Genomic DNA, 18,309 nt, shown 5'->3' with positions numbered 1-18,309 from the left:
CAGATTTGCATTCCTGACTTAACAGATAGGTGGGAGGTGGTAATTTAATAAAAGGTGGTTATATTATTCATACAACTACTTGAAATAGGCGCACTTTAAATAAAAGCGGCACACAAGTAACCCTAAACAGTAACTAAAATATGCATTTTAAATTTATGTTGAGATTTAAGGTATCAAGTATAATGTGTACTAAACTTCTGTGTTCTTAAAATTCTGGACTGTTTCAGTAAAAACAATTTGTTTTTGTATTTTGACTACATGAAATAAACATGTAATATCCATACTAAAGGGCTTCTCCATAAGTATTTTATAACCTAATGAGAAACATTTTACTGATTTAAATATGTGTTAGGTTGACTAATTTCTGCATTATACTGCGATGTGCTTTTCGGTATATTAATTTTTACACATAATAAATTACTCTATAGGTTGTGGATAGGTCACTCGAGTTTGTTCTGTCCTCGAACTACTAGAAAGTTGTTTCTTATAAATCAGTAGTTTAAGAAAAAAAAAGTTTCATCCTGTAAGTAGTATCCCTTCCTTATTTTGAGAAAAGTGGTATTATTTGCAGAATGTTCGTGTGTCCTGAGTTATCCATAAAAGCACAAGATTATGTCCTGTGCTTCCTTTTACTCACACAATTATTTGGATTAGACAGTAAATTATTTGACCCCTGCAATTATTTGTTCAAATTCATTTTACAAACCTGAATTTCCATAGTGCTTAGTTATTGTAATTTACTGAGGCATTTTAAATTCTGATTGGTATAAACAAAATATATTTAAACTATATATATTCACGTTTAGCATGAAACAGGGAATTCGAATTCAAGAACACAGGAAAATAAGATTTGATTGCTTAAAAAGAGGAAAATTTCTATTTTCTTTAATAGAATATTCTCTATAGCATTATGAACAGGTAAGTTATAATAACTACCATATAATCCTGGGTTGTAGCTAACTTGTTTTATAATTCATGATATTATATTACAAAAATATATATATTTTGATTGCTCAATATGAGTTACCACCAGGGACATGTAAATATTCATTTTCACTTTATTTCTGTCAATTATGGTGCCTGACTTTTCCAATTTTAGTTGATGTGTCTGCTAAATGGTGACCTAGGGAAGAAATGTTTGGTGATTTGTTCAGAAACTGAATTTGTGAGGAAAAATAAATGTGAGAATTGGAGAAATAAATTAAGAAAAATATATTAACTAGATAATCTACTTGAAATAAATGGAAATACCACAGAAGAAAAATTATTCTGATCAGTACGTTCTTAGGTTTGTGTTAAAAGAAAACAAACAAAAGAAACAAAAAAGCCAACTATTTACCAGATTGAGACAATCCAGTTATGCCATTTAGTGTAATTCTTAATTTTTAATTATATTTTAATTTATATGTGTATATATATTATTATAATCGATTTTACACAACAGAATTGCTTTTTATCACAATTGAACACTATTTTCCGCACATTTTCATTATATATCTATTACGTGCCAGATGCTGACCTAGACAATGCAGTTTCTGCTCTCATTGTGCTCATTGCTTAATATAAAGATTATAGAAAGGTAGGAAGAAATATCCGTTATCATTATAAATAAATAAAATACTTAAAATCATAAAATCTAAATGATTGGATTTGGAAATTCTACCTCATAATTCAGTACATTTTATAAGACTGGACCAAATTCAATATCTTTTTTCCTGTCACCCTTTTATAAGAAAACGGATTCCTTTTAGGGAATAAATTTATTATTATTATTATTTTTGTACACATTAAAAGGTTTGGTTTTTACATAATATAAAGGATGAAGTAAATTAAACCAGAAAATGTGAAGCATTTTTTAACTTTTTAATTACATCAACATTTTCTAGTACAGGTTTCTGTATGATATGTTGATTTAATATATATAATTTGGAATTTTTTCAATTAAACATATAACCAGTTATTTGTAGATATTCTAATGACTCATTCTAGAATGTTTACAGGCCACACATTTTTTTCTATACTCTGATCGTGCATAAGTAATGAAGTGGGGATTGTTCTGTATGTAACTTCAAAAGTTTAATCTCCACATAATTGGTGCTTGATATATAAAACATACCTTTCCCACACAAAACTCATTTTCTAAAATACCAAAATTGACATTTTTAGAAACCCACGCAACGGATTGACTTGACAATTAGAAACCAAGGCTAACACTGAAATACTTTGACACGACGTGGGTCTGGTATAGGGAGACGACTTATTTCCAGTTGTATTTGTTTCTTTTCCAGTAACGTGCAATTCTAAACTCCCAAACGCAGGCTCCTTTTCTTAGAGTATTTTTCTTTCTTTTTCACAGCACGGAAAAGGATATGCTAGTCAATTCTACAGGATTTACCTGAAGCAGCATGATTTGCACAAAGTCGACCAACAAAAGCATCAACTTTTCAACTTCATTATCTTGGCCATCAGTTAGTTGTGTGTAACCGAGTACTAGATTGCCGGCGGAGTCATCGTGGCCAATTATAGGACCTAATTGCTCTCAGCAGGCCTGAGAAATGAGTTGAAATGTGCAGAACTGTAGAAACTTTAGAGGCAACTGCTTTTGCCTCTCCGATCAGTGTGTGCCTGTTTACAGCACTATATATCTTTCTCTCTCCAAATGTCACTGAGCCCTTTACATGTTTATATTCACCACGAGAAGCCAGTCATAAAGATAAAGGAAATTTGTGCATTATAAATGCAATATCACTGTTTTAAACTTGACTGTTTTATATTCTTTTTGTGTGATCAAGTGTTCCCCAAACTATTCCAACTTTACAAGACAGATTGTGATTATGTTCTTTTCACCTGTGGGTTATAAAAAATGTTGTATTCTGAAGACCCACAAAATATCAAAGACATTCTGTAGTTTATACACCGTGTTGCAAAGTGTTTACTGTACTATTTCAAAGCTTCTAAATAAATATAAAATATATATATTATATTATATAATTTTCCTAAAATGTGGTACAACTCAGTTGGTTTTTAAATGGATTCGTACAGTCCACATCATATAGTAAAGTGAAGGTAATTCAGGGTCCCAAAGATAAACTTACTAAGAAAAGAATAATCATTAATAGTTTCCTCCCAATTTTCATCTTATACAACCCTGTTTTTCCTTGTTTAAAAGAAAATGAAGCTCTAAGCTACACAATTTTGTCAAGAACTTGTACTGAATTTTCAATGCCAAAGATATAGCTGTCGATGTTATCAGAAGAGCACTGAATATGTAATATCAGAATATCTAACAATCTACATTCTTTCGATTCTATTTCTATGGCTTTGAATTTAGAATCATTTAAAGCTTTTATAAAGAATCTATAAATCCACCTGTATTTGTTGTTAGAAAAAAAAAACAAAAACAAACACTGGGTGTCTGTACATTTTGTGGTGTAAAATACGTAATTGAGATTACTATTTTAAGAAGTCCTCAACCGTATAACTCACACAGAATTTTATTTTACATAGTTTTACATAGTTTTGTGACTTACTAACACATGAATATAAAATCTATTTATAACTCTATATGAACATATAGAGATATATAAGTATCTGAACTGGTAAAGAGTAACTATAAGATATAAGTGATCTCTAAATTTAAAATAAGTTAAATAAATTTGGAGATAGAAATATGGTACATTATTGTTTCAGTATTATCTTACATGTGAAGATTTTATAGCTTAAATATAGTCAGTGTTTTATTAATGAGAAAATTCTTTGAGTCAGCCTTGAAAAGTTAAGCTTGCCTTTTATTTTCATGTCCACGAAGTTAATTATTAAATTCCTTTAGATGTATTTTCCTTTCTTTTACATAGTTTTCTTTTTACCAGCTGTTGTTTATTGCTTAATTAAGAGAGAAATTAAGAGAGAAAAATCAGAGGATGTGAGACAATCTTAGCAAAAAACAGAATTCTCAAAGCTCCCTCCTAAGAAAGCCTTCAACATTTCTAAATGTTTGCCCAATCCAAATTACAGATCAATTTTGACACATTTACCTTAACTGCTAACTGATCTTCTGGATTCAGTGATAGTTTGAGCTGTGCTATGTTATTAAAAAGCAGACTAAAGCTTAACACATAACAAATGTTTCCCACCTAGTTTTATGGTCATGTAAATGGGAACATTTTCCTTCGATTTAACAATAAAATGCATACATATTTTCAGAGGACCTTGATATGTAGATTTGAGTGATATCTTGGCATCACTCATTTGACTTATCAAATGACAGAGATTAATATGTCGTAATCCCAATCATTTTATCTGTTGAAGTATGTGTAATATTCCAGTCTTTTGGGGACCCTTTAAAAATACGTAAAACCAATCCATCGCATATGACACAAAAGCACATACGTTCACAAAAGTGCAGCAGTAACATTTCCTCAAACTTTTGGCGCTACTTCATTAAGATTTTGAATGATAGACTATTTTAATAAGGATATGTTTCTATATAATTTAGCTGGAAAAATATCTGTTTGTTGTAATTGCTTTTTAAACAAGAAAATGCTTTTCTTGTTGAATCACTGCTTTAATTAAAACCTTTCATTCATCATTTTCCAATTATGGCGGAAAACACACATCCATCTGCCTTATCACATGCATTAAAAGTAAGGTTATATTCATTTCATGTATTATGTTTGTATTCATTCATTCAATGTTAAGAAGGTTTCTTTAATTATTTAGACTTTTATGTCATCGTATATCATCTCCCTTGAACAAACTTCTTATGCCATATATTTGCGCATTCGTTTTTTATATATCATAGTAACAGTTATTCTAATTTACATTCTAATTATTAAATTATATCATTAATCAACAAAAACAAACAACAAAAACAAGAAAATTTTACCCAATTTGTGGGAAAGATAGAATTTGCTAAAATGCTAAACAGTTATTAATCATGTATTGTATCCAGAATAAATCAGAAGTTACCAGAGAGTAATGATATAATTTTAGCTAATTGGCTAGGATGTTTTCTACCAATGAGAGGGGGACTATAAAATAGAAAAATGCAACCAATCAATAATAAAGGTTTAAAAAAAAAATGTATTAGATAACAATGAAAAGGAATTTTAGAATAGTTTTTCTGTTTAATCCAGTCATCTTAATATCCAGTCTTACATAATTTCATACATATCAAAAAATACTATCTAAATTATTAGATGACATTTCATCAATAAATTACTTCAGAAACGAATGATCATGACATTTACTCCTTGATAAACACGGTTCGTTCTAAAGTAGTAAAAATGTCAAAATATTTTCCTGTGGAAACAGTGTCTTAATGTTTCAAAGGTATGTCAAACGACAATTTTTAGAAATATTTCCTCCACGTGTAAAATTCTAATTCTTATCTTGTAAACATAATTTTGTGAAATCATTTTAAATCAATATTTAAGTATCGTATCATAATTACTTTACAGATATAATGGTATCACTCTAAGTGTATCATCTTTCTTGGGAACTATTGAGAAATATGTATATTTTGGTTTTTGAAGATATTAAATGCAATGCCTTTATCAAACATTGCAAATTAAGTACTATAGTAGAGGATTTAAATATTTTAATTACTCCCGTTTCCTTTTAATTTCCTCCTGTTTCATTTCTTAATAGCGTTATAATTTGCCGCCGGATCTCCTGTACTGTAGAAACCTTCTTAGTTCTTCAATAAGAGGAAGAAAAAACATCCTCACAATTCTCAACATAAACTTTAATAACTGTCTATTAATTATGCCGTTTTAACTTTACAAAAATAGTTTACTGGAGTAAAATTAATATTTAATACGACTACTGACTCAGAATGTTGCAAATGTTAAGCAGCATAAAGAAAATTACTTACGGTGCTGACTGATCATAGCACTGTTATTTGTCATTACATGTGGTTTTCTTTCTCCCCCTCATATTTCTATGTGTGCTTTTAATACCCGAGGAACTCAAAAACATTTAAAATCTTGGTATACTTGATAATTTTTCTGAAAATCTTATATTTTTCATATTGCAATTTCTTGGGTTCTTTATCTTTTTCAAAACTCTAATTTTGTAGTGGTAAAGGCTTTGCACTTAACATCCTTTTTATGTTCCTTTTTAACAAGGAAAAACAGAAAATGACAAAATTCCATATTTTTTATGCCATGGAGTAGTAAAATTATTTTATATATATTGTTAGCACTTCAAGGACTATCCCTCTGCTAGGTCGAACAAAATCCTTATACAGTAATTTGTGAAGCTACTGTTCAATAGAATATTTTTGTTTCTTCTAAAACTTGGCATAGGTTTTAGATTATAGCATTCTATGAGAATGCTGGGAAGATGGGTGCCGCCAGAGTATTGCAGGCAATAATATGACTAAAATTCTAATACCTTTAGTGTGCATGCATGTATTTCTAACCACTGTTATTTTTTAAGTATTTGTAAAATTAGAAAAATGACTTTTATTTCTTGAAAACTTGTCACATGCTTAGTTTGAAGTTTTACACTTCAGACGTTTTTGAGTTGCGTGCAATTTTTGCAGTAATGATGCAAATATTAAAATCTCGCATGAAACTCAAAAACTTCTGAACGATAGAACTCAGACTTCCAATACATCCGTACATCATAGAGCTGAAAGTAAGCAGGGAATTTCAGCTCTAAACACATTTTCAAGACAGTTATCTGTAAGTGAAAACAGGGTATTATAACAAAAGATGAGTTTAAATCTTAACTATAGTGTTTGTTACTGTGAATGCTATAATAATACATAAGTAAAATGAGTGTAAATGTAATATATTATTTTATACTGCTGTATACACATGAAATAAATAAAACTAGGATACATATTATGCCATTTTTCCATGCATGGATCTTCCACTGACGCCCGTGGGAGCTTTGAATAAAAATCAGTGGCAAAATATGGCCCTAAGTTTAAAAACAACTAATGCTGATTTAGTAAATTCAGTCTTAATATAACAGGTCTAAGGGGACATCTGTTCAAAACTGAGTCTCATTCGAAGAAACATATGCTAGGTTTAAAGGATTTTGCGATATTTACACTTTTGAAAGTAGGCATTTAATTCTATATGATTCTCATGATACCCACAATGAATATTTTAAATGTATATATTTTTCCACCTATTGTTATATTTTCTTCTTAAGTTTTTTGATTTGTAGTAATACCAAGGGCCCACAAGGAATAATGTAGATGTTTGACACAGGATATGAGTGCCTTCGAGCAATAAAAGGAAAATATTTTATCTAAAATTTTAGACACAAATTATTTCATACTTAAAATCAATGGACACATAAGAAAAAAATAAAATTCATATGGGTATCATATTCCAAGAAGAAAATATAAATTAAGGTATAGTGTTTTTTAATAATGATACTAATCTGGACAAATCTTACAGAAATTTATATTCTGAAATAACTAAAAGGTAAAAGAAAAGTGTGCTTTGTAACCTAATGTGTGGTTGACGTAACCAATTTTCTTGAGTTCAAACTACACATACCTGGACAGAAGCTCATTTTATGAAGCAACAAGGGATAGGGATTGGACTAGGTGTTTCTCTTGCTCTTTATGTCTAATAAGGCCAGCCCTATGGTGGGAAAAAAACTAATAAAAATATACAGGAATGATTCTCAAGAGAATGTGAACAGCGATAGTTACAAGTTGCTTTGTTCCCCTAGACCTGTCCCAACTGTCCCTTACTTTTACCCTTTCTGGGAATCATATCATGGACTCTTCTATGTACCCAAGATTATGAATTTTCAGATGTAAAAATTAAATTTTATTAAATTACACACTTCTATTAAGGTCCAGCAATGAGGAGAGGTAGGAATGCATAGTAATATCTGCCTTCATGAAAAGTCTAGTTTGCTTTGAGAACCAAAGAAACTATAGGAAAATGTGAAATAATTCAACAGTCAAATAATTAAGTAATCAAATTTGTGGTCAAAACCCAATAGTGGGTCACAAGAGTAATTCAGTGTATTAAGACAATAACATAAAAATAAAACTAGAAGTAAATAGAATAGGAAAAAAAGTAGAGTAGAAGAGTATGAAAACACGTCACTCATGGTAAAGACAAATAGTTCTTTGTGAAACATTTTCTTTCCGATACATGTGTAAAATAGGTCACAATGTGAAATATATTTCTCGCTGTGAATCATTACCCAAATGTTTGAAAAGCACCGCATCGTATGATCACTATTTCAAATTTAAATTTCTTTAATGCTATAGAAAGTCAGGGGAGATCTTTTCAAAAAGTTATCTCACATCTGAATTTTGATCTTTACTTTTGTAAAATATGAAGTACACTTAGCTGTGAAATTCTTATGAGAATTAGGTGAACTGACATGTGTGAAATGCATAGCACAATGCCAACGCACATTAAGTGGTGTATTTAATTATTAATATTGCTTTTCATCACTTTGTCGCTATTCTTGATTCTCAAAAGTATGGAATACAGGCAACAAATGGAAATCATTCCTTTCTTAAAACTCTAGTCTGCTTCTGAGTTGTATTTAACCAGCGCTGATTGCAAAATTGCAAGATGAAAGTTAACTTGCCTTTGGTATCTACTCACCAGCTCAGTTCACCTTTGCCTCTCTATTTATTGGTGGTATGGAGTCCAGGAAGTAAAACTCACAGCTGCTGAGCTCCAGTTGTTTCCCTCGCCCCCCTTTGCAACTCTCAAATAGCCCTCTCTCCCTACTATTGAAAAATATATATGTATGATTGCACTAGGATATATTTACCTGATATTTTCCCCTTGACCCCCAATGTGCTTTTTGAATAACTTTCTATTTTCATGCAAATAAATGTTTGTTGGAGTTACTGAATAATTGACAGAATCATATTTTTTTGCATATGATATATCATAAAATGAATCTGGACAGTGTTAAATAACAAAAGTTCAATTGAGTAAATTTTAAAGTTCTAACTGGCTTTATCGAACAATTCAGAAATCTGACATCTCATCTAGCAAGTAGAAAAGAGCTCCAAAGGGCTACAGAAAGGGAAAGGTTTCATAAATCCAGAACAAGGGAATCATAAACCAAATAAAGGACTATTTCAGGCAAGATAGGCAAGATCGCCTCCCTTTGGGGGCTAACAGGGACTTATTACGTGGATTACTTCACTGGTGCTGAGCAGAGAATTCCAGAAAGATTGCATTTCTGGGGAAGGTTGAAACTACAATTAGGTTAGGAATAAAGCCCCTGTTTGGCAATGCGGGCCTAGCAGAAGCAACTCCATTTTGGATGTGTGGTTTCCTTTTCAACAATTCCTTCCTTTAGATCAGACTGTCAGCTTGACTGAGATATGTCATCAAAATTGAAGGCATTAGCACCCCTCTCGGCTACCACTCGCAGCTTTTGTTGTTTCTTTGTGTGGTTTCCATAGGTCACTGTTCCAGGTTCATAGTCCTTAGATTCATCATTCTCTTTGCTTCTTTTTTTGAAATCCAAGTCTTGGGGACATCATTTTCTTGGTGGCTAGCAGCTGTGAACATACATTTAAAGCTTTTGAGAGAATACAATGCACTAGGGAGATTATTATGATTATAATAGGCAGGATAGTTTTTAATGTGTGGCGTGCACTTTGGAGCCATGGTCCCCCAAACCCAAACCAATCAAAATCAAAAAAGTCAAAGAAAGACCCCCCTAAAAGAGTCACCTTTTTAAGCCAAGTGGCTTGCTCAATGATCTTATATAACCAGGTTTCAACTTCCACAGAAGTATTAATCCAGGTGCAGCACATTGGTGTTGGCCATAGTACTGATACCTTCTTGCTGAGCTTAAAGATAATCAAGGGCTGGGGCGCCTGGGTGGCTCAGTCGGTTGGGTGTCCCACTTCGGTTCAGGTCATGATCTCACAGTCTGTGAGTTCAAGCCCCGCGTCGGGCTCTGTGCTGATAGCTCAGATCCTGGAACCTGCTTCAGATTCTGTCTGTCTCCCTCCCTCTCTCTCTGCCTCTCCCCTGCTCATGCTGTGTCTCTCTATCTCGAAAATAAATAAAAAAAATTTTTTTTAATTAAAAAAAAAAAGATAATCAAGAGCAATCTTGTCCTTAAGAACTACCTTGGTCAGAAACATCTAAAAATTTTTCTTGGGTAGCTATTGTTTTAGCATCAGATTCTACAATATCTTCAAGAATTAGGGAGAGGTTTCCCATCATATTCTCATTTACATTTACTCCTGGCCAAGGAAGTATGGCCCTGCCAAAGGAAGCAAATCCTGAGTCACTAGTGGCTCCTGAGAGGTTCTTTCTAATTGGATGGTGTGAATTCAGGGGAGTCAATTCACGAAGTATCTTAGTTTGTGGAAAATTAGAGGCACAGTTGGATAACCCAAGAGGCATGGCCCAGTTAGGTACCAGCCATAACTAGGTATTCAGGTCCAAGAAGAATGAAAAGTATCATAGACAAAGACAAAGCCAATTAGGGCACAAACCATTCCCATTAAGGAGGTTCTGTTAATGGATTCGTTTACAGAGATTAATGCATTTACCCCATTCAACCCAGGGGTCAATGAGGTTCTCAGCACATTCAGAAAGTAAATCTCATTGTCTGAAATAAAAAGGCCTTGCAAAGATGGGTGCTGCTGAAGAGATCTCTTAGTGGGCAGATCTGATCCAGATGTTCATGGCAATGTGGGAGTGGGATTGTACAAAGATTTACATAGGTATATGGGTCTAACTGCTTAAATACAGCTATAATTGGAGAAAGGGGAAAAAAAAAAAAACAAGGCACTGGATATTCTGATCATAAAAGTGGAACTTGGTAAGAGACTTCCAAGATTGACGAGTTCACCCCCATTAGCATTGGTGTAGGAAATATGGATGGGGGTGTTGTGTATCTTTCCAGACCAATGTCAGAGTAAAGGAAAGAAAGAGAAGGAAAAAAAAAAAAAAGCTTTCATGTTCAGTTAAAGTATGAAATGTGGATCTGGTGTCCTGGGTAGAAGGAGCCTACACTCATGTCAGCTGCTTCTATTCTTCGTCAGTTTGATTTGGGGGTCTTCAGCGTCTGTACAGGCCAAGATGTCAGGTAAAGCCTTCTTTAGCTGTGAGATGTGTACCTTAGACTCAGTGTCTTCTAGATTTGCAGCAGTGTCAGTGGTCAAGAAGACTCAGTAATGTTCTTTCCGGTGGGGCTCAGGTTGATGTTTCCAGAATACCCAGTCACTAGGCTTCAGACAATGACCAACAAACAGAATCTTTTGAATTGAGATCTTGGATCCCAAGACTTGGAAGTCTTCTTTAATCTGTTGATACTTAGAAACGTTAAATAATGATCGTATATAAGACACTAAATAAGACATTATTGACATATTTATTAATATATATTAATATAAGACATTAAATACTTTTGGTAACGAGTCATACTATCGTGACAACAAGGGATCAGCAGAAAGTTGTATACCAATAGACATTGGTCTACTGGTGACTATCTCATGTAGAGTTTGTTTCCCGAAAGGGATCTGAGAGCAGTCAGCAAGGCCAGAGGCAATACCTTAGGTCAATGGAGTCCAGTAGTTCCAACAAGTTTAGAGATTTTGAGTTTGAGGATCCCATTAGTTTTCTCGACCTTGCCTGATGACTGAGGATGATAGGGACAGCAATCATTCCAAGAAGTCTGCAAGATTTTCATTAAGGCTCGTATGATTTATCCAGTGAGGTGGGTGCCTCGATCACTGGAGATTGTGGAAGGTATGCCCCAAGTGGGAAACACAGTCTCAAATAATCTCTTTGCCATGGCGAGAGCATCAGCATTGTGGCAGGGGGAGGCTCCAAACCATGTGGAAACATAAATAAAATGAGAAATACATATCAATAACCCATAATAAGTAGCAGTTGAATAAAGTTCAGCTGCCAGTGCTGAAAAGGACCAGAAGGATTAAGTCTGAGGCCTCTTGGGACAAAAATAGTTTTTCCAGTGTTATGGATCTGACAGGTTAGATGTTGGTAGTAAACTGTTTTCTCAATTGTATAGAAGTTGCTATACCAATGTCTATTCATAATTTGAGTCCTCTTAAACGCACCATGGCAGATAAAGGAGTGCAAAAACCCAAAGTTGGGGTTTACTAGGGAGCCAGGATAAACTATCATCTTCGGTCTCCCATAGCCCCAAACTGTTTGATTTAAACCACTGTTTGCCTATCTTATTATTATTATTATATTTTTCTGAATCAGGAACAGACAATTACTATGTGCCAAGAACATCAGGATGACAAAAAAGTCTGACAATGAGGGTTAATTTTTTGCCGAAGCAGAATAAAGTCCACCACCTGAGCCACAACTTTTAAGATTCTGTTGCTGCTGTCTGTGCAGGAAAGTCAGCTAGGGCATTTCCTTGAGATTCAGGTTCAGTCCTTTCAGTGTGGGCCTCAATATTGATGAGAGCAATTTCAGAAAGTAAAAGAATAGTTCATTTACTTCTCTGTTTTTGACTGGGGTCTCAGAGAGCATAAGAAAACCCCTTTGTTTCCATAACATCCCTCAAAACATACTGGCTGTTAGTATAAATATTAACAGTTTGTCCTTCTGATAACTGACATGGTCTGGTGAGGGCCTGGGATCTGCTTGTTGGTCTGACTTCACTTGTTGGGAAATTCCCCCTTTCAAATAGTCCTTATTGGAAAGCAAGCACCTGGCGAGCTTGGAAATGTCTTTCTTCATTTCTACAACATGACCTGTAAACATCAAGATTACATCAGGATTAGTTAAAGGGGTGCCCTGTAAATCTGCAGTACTTAGTATCTGCTCTATCAAATGGATTTTTTCACTGGTGGTTCTAACTGTAGACTTGTTGAACTTGTAATTTCTTAGCTCGGCAGACCCGGTTCTCTAGAGCTGTCCTCGGGTTGTTCAAAATTATTTTATTTTCCGCTTTTCTCTGTTAATCAATCGCAATTTTTATTTCCTTATTTTGAAAGCTAGGGTTTTAAACTTATCAAATAAAGCAGTTCATATTAATCTGTGACTAAATGTCTCAGAGGGAGCATTTCTATTTTAAAAGAAATGTATCAATCCATGTAAAAACTTCTATTGAGAATATTGTGTAATTGAAGACAGTTTTTGTTTTGTTTCATCTTACATATTTACTTTTCTTTGAGAGCAGTTGCTAATCATTGGGTCATTGCTCAACCAGTCTGCCTGGGCGTAAGAAACATTCAATGAATGTTGCAATTATCTAATTTGGAACACAGTCACCATCCTCTTTTTCCCTTTATCATTGTGAGTGACTCTTCTTTTAATCATGAAAAAAGCGAAGAAAACAAGCGTTGGTGTGGTGAATTGCATAAGCCTGAAACTGAATTGTATCCTCATAGTGTGAGAGTGTTTATATTCTTAGTTGTGTTTCCTAATTAACAATGGAGAGAATGGCCAACTTCAAGGTTTTCTGGCAATACATTTTTCTCAAAATTGATGTGTGTGTGTGTGTGTGTGTGTGTGTGTGTGTGTGAGAGAGAGAGAGATGGAGAGAGGTATTAAGCAACACAAAGGAGACTCATGGAGGAATACATGAAGGGAATCATCCTATATGCAAACACACACATTCTGTGCCCCTTTATTAATTAATATTTAGACTATCAGAAAACCTGGTTGATCTTCAACAAGCTACCATGGACTTTTCTGGTTTTATTTTTTTTTTGTTTTAATTTTTTTCTAATGTTTATTTATTTTTCGAGAGACAGAGAGAGAGAGGGAGAGAGAGAGAGAGACTATGAGCAGGGATGGGGCAAGAGAGAGGGAGACACAGAATCCAAAGCAGACTCCAGGCTCTGAACTGTCAGCACAGAGACCAATGCGGGGCTCGAACTCACGAACCTCAAGATCACGACTTGAGCCAAAGTCGGACACTCAACCGACTGAGCCACCCAGGCGCCCCTACCATGGGCTTTTCCACTGGTGGGCAATCAATAGTCAATTTCTTTTGACACTCTCTGATAAGAACCCTTATTTTATACTGGGTGACAAAGACCACAAAGAGACAACACAATGTTTATAATAAAATGTACCAAGTAAAGTTGAATTAGAGAGAGAAAGTAAGAAATGTGAGGCCAAAAAGAAGGAAAGAGAATATAACCATTGTCTTCCTTCATTCTCCAGTAAGTTTTAAAAGACTGAGAACCAGTTATGATTTTCAAAGTTCATGTGGTCATATACATATATAAGTTAAAACAAGGAGAAAAGTAATGAAAATAAAAGATGGTTGAGTATTTCTAGTTAAAATACAATAAAGAATGAGGTAAAGTGACCTGGTATACCCTAGAAAGGAGTAAAACATAGAAAGGATATATAAATTTTATTTTAAAATCTAAGAATACCAAGCTATCTCATTGGGATGCCTCTGTAGATGCTTGCTTTGTGTGCCTTGTTTCTCTGACAAGGATGTATGGATTTACATGACAATGTGTGCAAATATTACTGGGTTCAAAGGTGTCTCAATCATCTTAAGAAAATGCATTTGCAATTGTACGGACCAGTACAGGGGAGAAACTGGGAATACTGTGAACAGATCATGCAGAATCAGGTGACACTGGCATAACATTTCATAAAGCTACATGGCAAGTTTACAACACTGTGATTATTAGTCAAGAGTATTGCTGCTGAGGTGGGAAGAGTGTTTTCAATCGCACATCAGTTGGGTGAAGTGAACAAAGTATATTAGTATTTTTATTTAAAAAAAAATAACGTTTATTTTGAGAGAGAGAGACAGAGCATGAACGGGGGAGGGGCAGAGAGAGAGGGAGACACAGAATCGGAAGCAGGCTCCAGGCTCCGAGCCATAAGCCCAGAGCCCGATGCGGGGCTCCAACTCAGGGACCGCGAGATCGTGACCTGAGTCGAAGTCGGACGCTTAACTGACTGAGCCACCCAGGCACCCCTGTTAGTATTTTTAAAGTTTACATATGAAGCACAGTTTTAGTTTAAATGTAATACTTCCTTTGGCACTAGAGTTCCTTTGGCACTCTAGAAGAGTCTATTCCCGTATTAGATATAATAATAATGAAAAGATGAAAATAAATGCTGCACATAATGTAAAAGCATTACTAATTTAATGTTATGAGATGATTCATAACATTAAAAACAAGAAAAAAGGGGGGGGCAAGGGGGCCCAGTGAATTAAGCGACTGACTCCTGATTTTGGTTCAGGTCATGATCCCAGCGTCATAAGATTAAGCTCCACCTCCGGCTCTGTGCTGAGCATGGACCCTGCCTTAGATTCTCTCTCCCTGTGCCCCTTCCTTGTTCATGCAGCTCTCTCTCTCTCTCTCTCTTTCTCTCTCAAAATAAATTAAAAAAAAAAAACAGAAAAAAAAAGAAATTGGGATAACAGAGATTTATTGTAAATCTTTAGCTAAGAAGCAAGTGAGCACAATTAACTTTCAGTCTGGACTAGTAAAAATGGAAGAAGAAGGACACAACTGGGAGACATTTCAGAAAAGAGATTATACTTGCTCCTTGACTGATGAAGGAGAGGGAGAAGTAACTATGACGGGGGTTTTGTGTGCACCTGAGTGGATCATGCTGTACTTAAATAAGGCAACATAAAAGAAAGAAAAAAGCTTTGTGAGGAAGGTAATCTTATTTGTAGCAGGGTTTGCTAATTTCCTTTTATCATTCAATTTTTTGCTATGCTTGCTATCCAAGTGGAAATTGAACTGAGTTATATTTAAACATACCATAAAATTTTAGATTTTTATCCTTATATCAAAAGTAGTCTCTCTACTGTATTCTAGTTTATTCTCCATGTAGTAATATAACTAGAATCATTTAAATTATGTCTCTTAACCTGAATTTTTTCATTATGTTTATGTAGAAATAATTACATATGTAATATGTAATACATATGTAATATGTAAATTAGAAATATTTTTAAAGGTTTTCTTTTTTTCCCCTGTGCAACTTTGGCTAGTGTATATGCCAAAAGGGGTCTTGACTAATTTAAAAAGGATGCAGATTAAGTCAAAAACCCTCTCACTCTTTTTGCGACACATGCATGATACTACATAATGAAGAGGAAGATACATAAATAAAAATAAAGTTATAAGAATCGTAAAATCTATTTATTTATATTTCCTTTCCATCTAAGTTCAACTAACATTTTCAGCAGATTTTTTTTTTAAATCAAAACACCTTCATGGTTCTTGACCTTTATTCATCAACTACTATCAGCAATGAATGTCATTTTCTATGTTTTATTTCTTTTTAAGTGGGCCCCACAGAATAATAGGCTTTTAGTGAAGAGCAAGTCTTTGAAAATATTCTGGTCCTTAACCTACTTATGAAGAAAATGAGACCAATATAGACCAGATGATGGCAGAGCATAACCATGAACTTAACGCCTGAACCCTATCTCTTGACTGAATTCTTCACCTGTGCCAGGCTGCATTTCTAGTCCCTGTGTCTTCTTTTAACTTGAAATCCTAGAAGTAACTATATTTAAAAAATATAAAAATAAGTTATAGCATCTAGAACTCCACTTCATATTTTTAAATTTCAATGCTCCCCCTATGCCACATGCTCATTTCTAAGGATGGTTCACATGTATAAGGCACCATGAAATGTGGCCTAAGAAACTAGACAGTTTTGACTGTCCTTTTATGGTTTATATTTAGAATAAAATGTTGTTTTCACATATGCATTTTTATTCCTCTTAACAACATGCTATGTTGGCAGTGAATAAGCAAAACTAAAGTCAAACAAATATGAGTACATCTCCCAGAGAAATCCCATATAGCAACTGCCGCTTCACCAAGAATAGGTCTGAATAACTGGACTTTATAAAATCATCGTCAACTAACTTCAACTAATTTAGTGAAATACTGAAAGAAAAAGAAGTTAGGTAAAGGGTGGTTTTAGTCATCCACTATTCACCCTGTTGGAGAGGGAGAGATTTCCATCCTAGGGTTATGGGGATGGAGAACATACAATATCTGACACTGGACAGACAGATGAAATTGACAACAATTTATGAGTCATGTATTTTCACAGGCTGGGGAAGAAGGATATCACACGAAACACAGGGTGACACTACCAGGGGCCGTGAGAGGCAGGCTTTCTTTTGGTATCAAGAGGGAGGGATTCTCTCTGGTTCCTGCTGGAGGATGTGACCAGGGAGAATTCAGTGGAGCTAGCAGGGAAATGAAACCTCACTACTTAAGAATGAACTGGGCCTGGTCCCCCTGTCCAGCAGAGCTGTTCGGCTCTTTGGATCTCCCTTTCCAGAGGGGAATGAGGGAGGTAAGATTAGACCATTCAAGGCACTCTAAGATAGGTCAGATGTCAAGGCACCACATAATATTGAGCTTTAATTTTAGTCCTCATATCAAATTGACTCCCCAATGTCTTGACATCAATTTTTATCTTGGTGATGAACTGAGATTTCTAGGTAAGAGAAGTACCTCTCCAACACATGAAGTAGGCACTTGACCTGGAGGAAGAGGCAGTGTGATGAGAAAAACAACGATTTTGAGTTGCTGCCTAAGCATTCCACAGTATGATAACCCTGCATAGACTCAGAGTCTGGACATTTAGATAAGGACCTGAGCTTAGGATTCCCATCAAAAGTTCCTGCTTTGCTTTTCCCAGGACACCTTTTAGAATAACCACTTAGAATCAAGCCAGTGAAAAGTTAGTGATCTCCACCCCAACCACCTTATAGGTGCTTACTACCCTGCTCTCTGTCTCCTTACTCGTGGCCTGGGACAGGGGACTGCCCTTTCCCTGGCTCTTTGCCCCCCACCCTGAGATTTGTAACTAGTAAACCTTGTGATTTTATTTCCTTTGTGTGAGTGTATTGAAACTGTGTTATTGATCAAAATAATCCTGGGTTTTACTTCCCCAAAGTGGGAGCTCAGATGCTAAGGGAGCTATCTGCCAAACTTGTATGGGTGACTTATGCCTCCTCATTCAGCAGATCATAAACTGCATTTTTTTAATTTAATACATCAGCTACTCCCCCCCACCCCAACACAGAGGGCCACATAGTGAGGTGACCTTTGAAAACATGAACTTTAGAGGTCTTCCCTTTATGACCAGTAAAGGAAATAAAGGAAGCTGGTGGCATTAGTACAGGGACTGCATGTCCCCATGGCACATGGATTGAGACTAAACCATATCTGTGGCAACGACGGGGGGTTATTTGCTCTATTTGGAATTCTTTGAAGGGGACATTAGGTCTATAGAGGGCATGGAAGTTGTATTGAATGTCTTCTTCAAGAGTCCAACATTGTCTGTTTTGAGAAGTGAAATGAATGCCTTGGCCACTATCAATAATCTCTGAAAT

General features: G+C 34.9%; 1 protein-coding gene across 2 annotated transcripts in view; it reads left to right on the top strand.

Moving 5' to 3' along the window:
- The window catches only part of PCDH10 (protocadherin 10), a 62,404-nt gene that overhangs the window by 37,383 nt on the left and 6,712 nt on the right, over positions 1–18,309 (top strand). The window contains exon 5 of one of the 2 annotated variants that reach the window (XM_027066126.2): positions 2,357–3,887. The exons of the other annotated variant lie outside the window; for it this stretch is intronic. Within the exon in view, the coding sequence (XP_026921927.2) occupies positions 2,357–2,376 (20 nt within the window). The 3' untranslated portion in view covers positions 2,377–3,887. Of the gene's footprint in view, positions 1–2,356; positions 3,888–18,309 lie in introns of those variants that run through there. 2 annotated transcript variants of the gene reach the window in all.

This window comes from Acinonyx jubatus, chromosome B1 (assembly GCF_027475565.1).
Source record: "Acinonyx jubatus isolate Ajub_Pintada_27869175 chromosome B1, VMU_Ajub_asm_v1.0, whole genome shotgun sequence".
NCBI lineage: Eukaryota > Metazoa > Chordata > Mammalia > Carnivora > Felidae > Acinonyx > Acinonyx jubatus.
The sequence above is the reverse complement of the archived record's forward strand: the minus strand, read 5'-3'. Positions and strand labels throughout refer to the sequence as shown.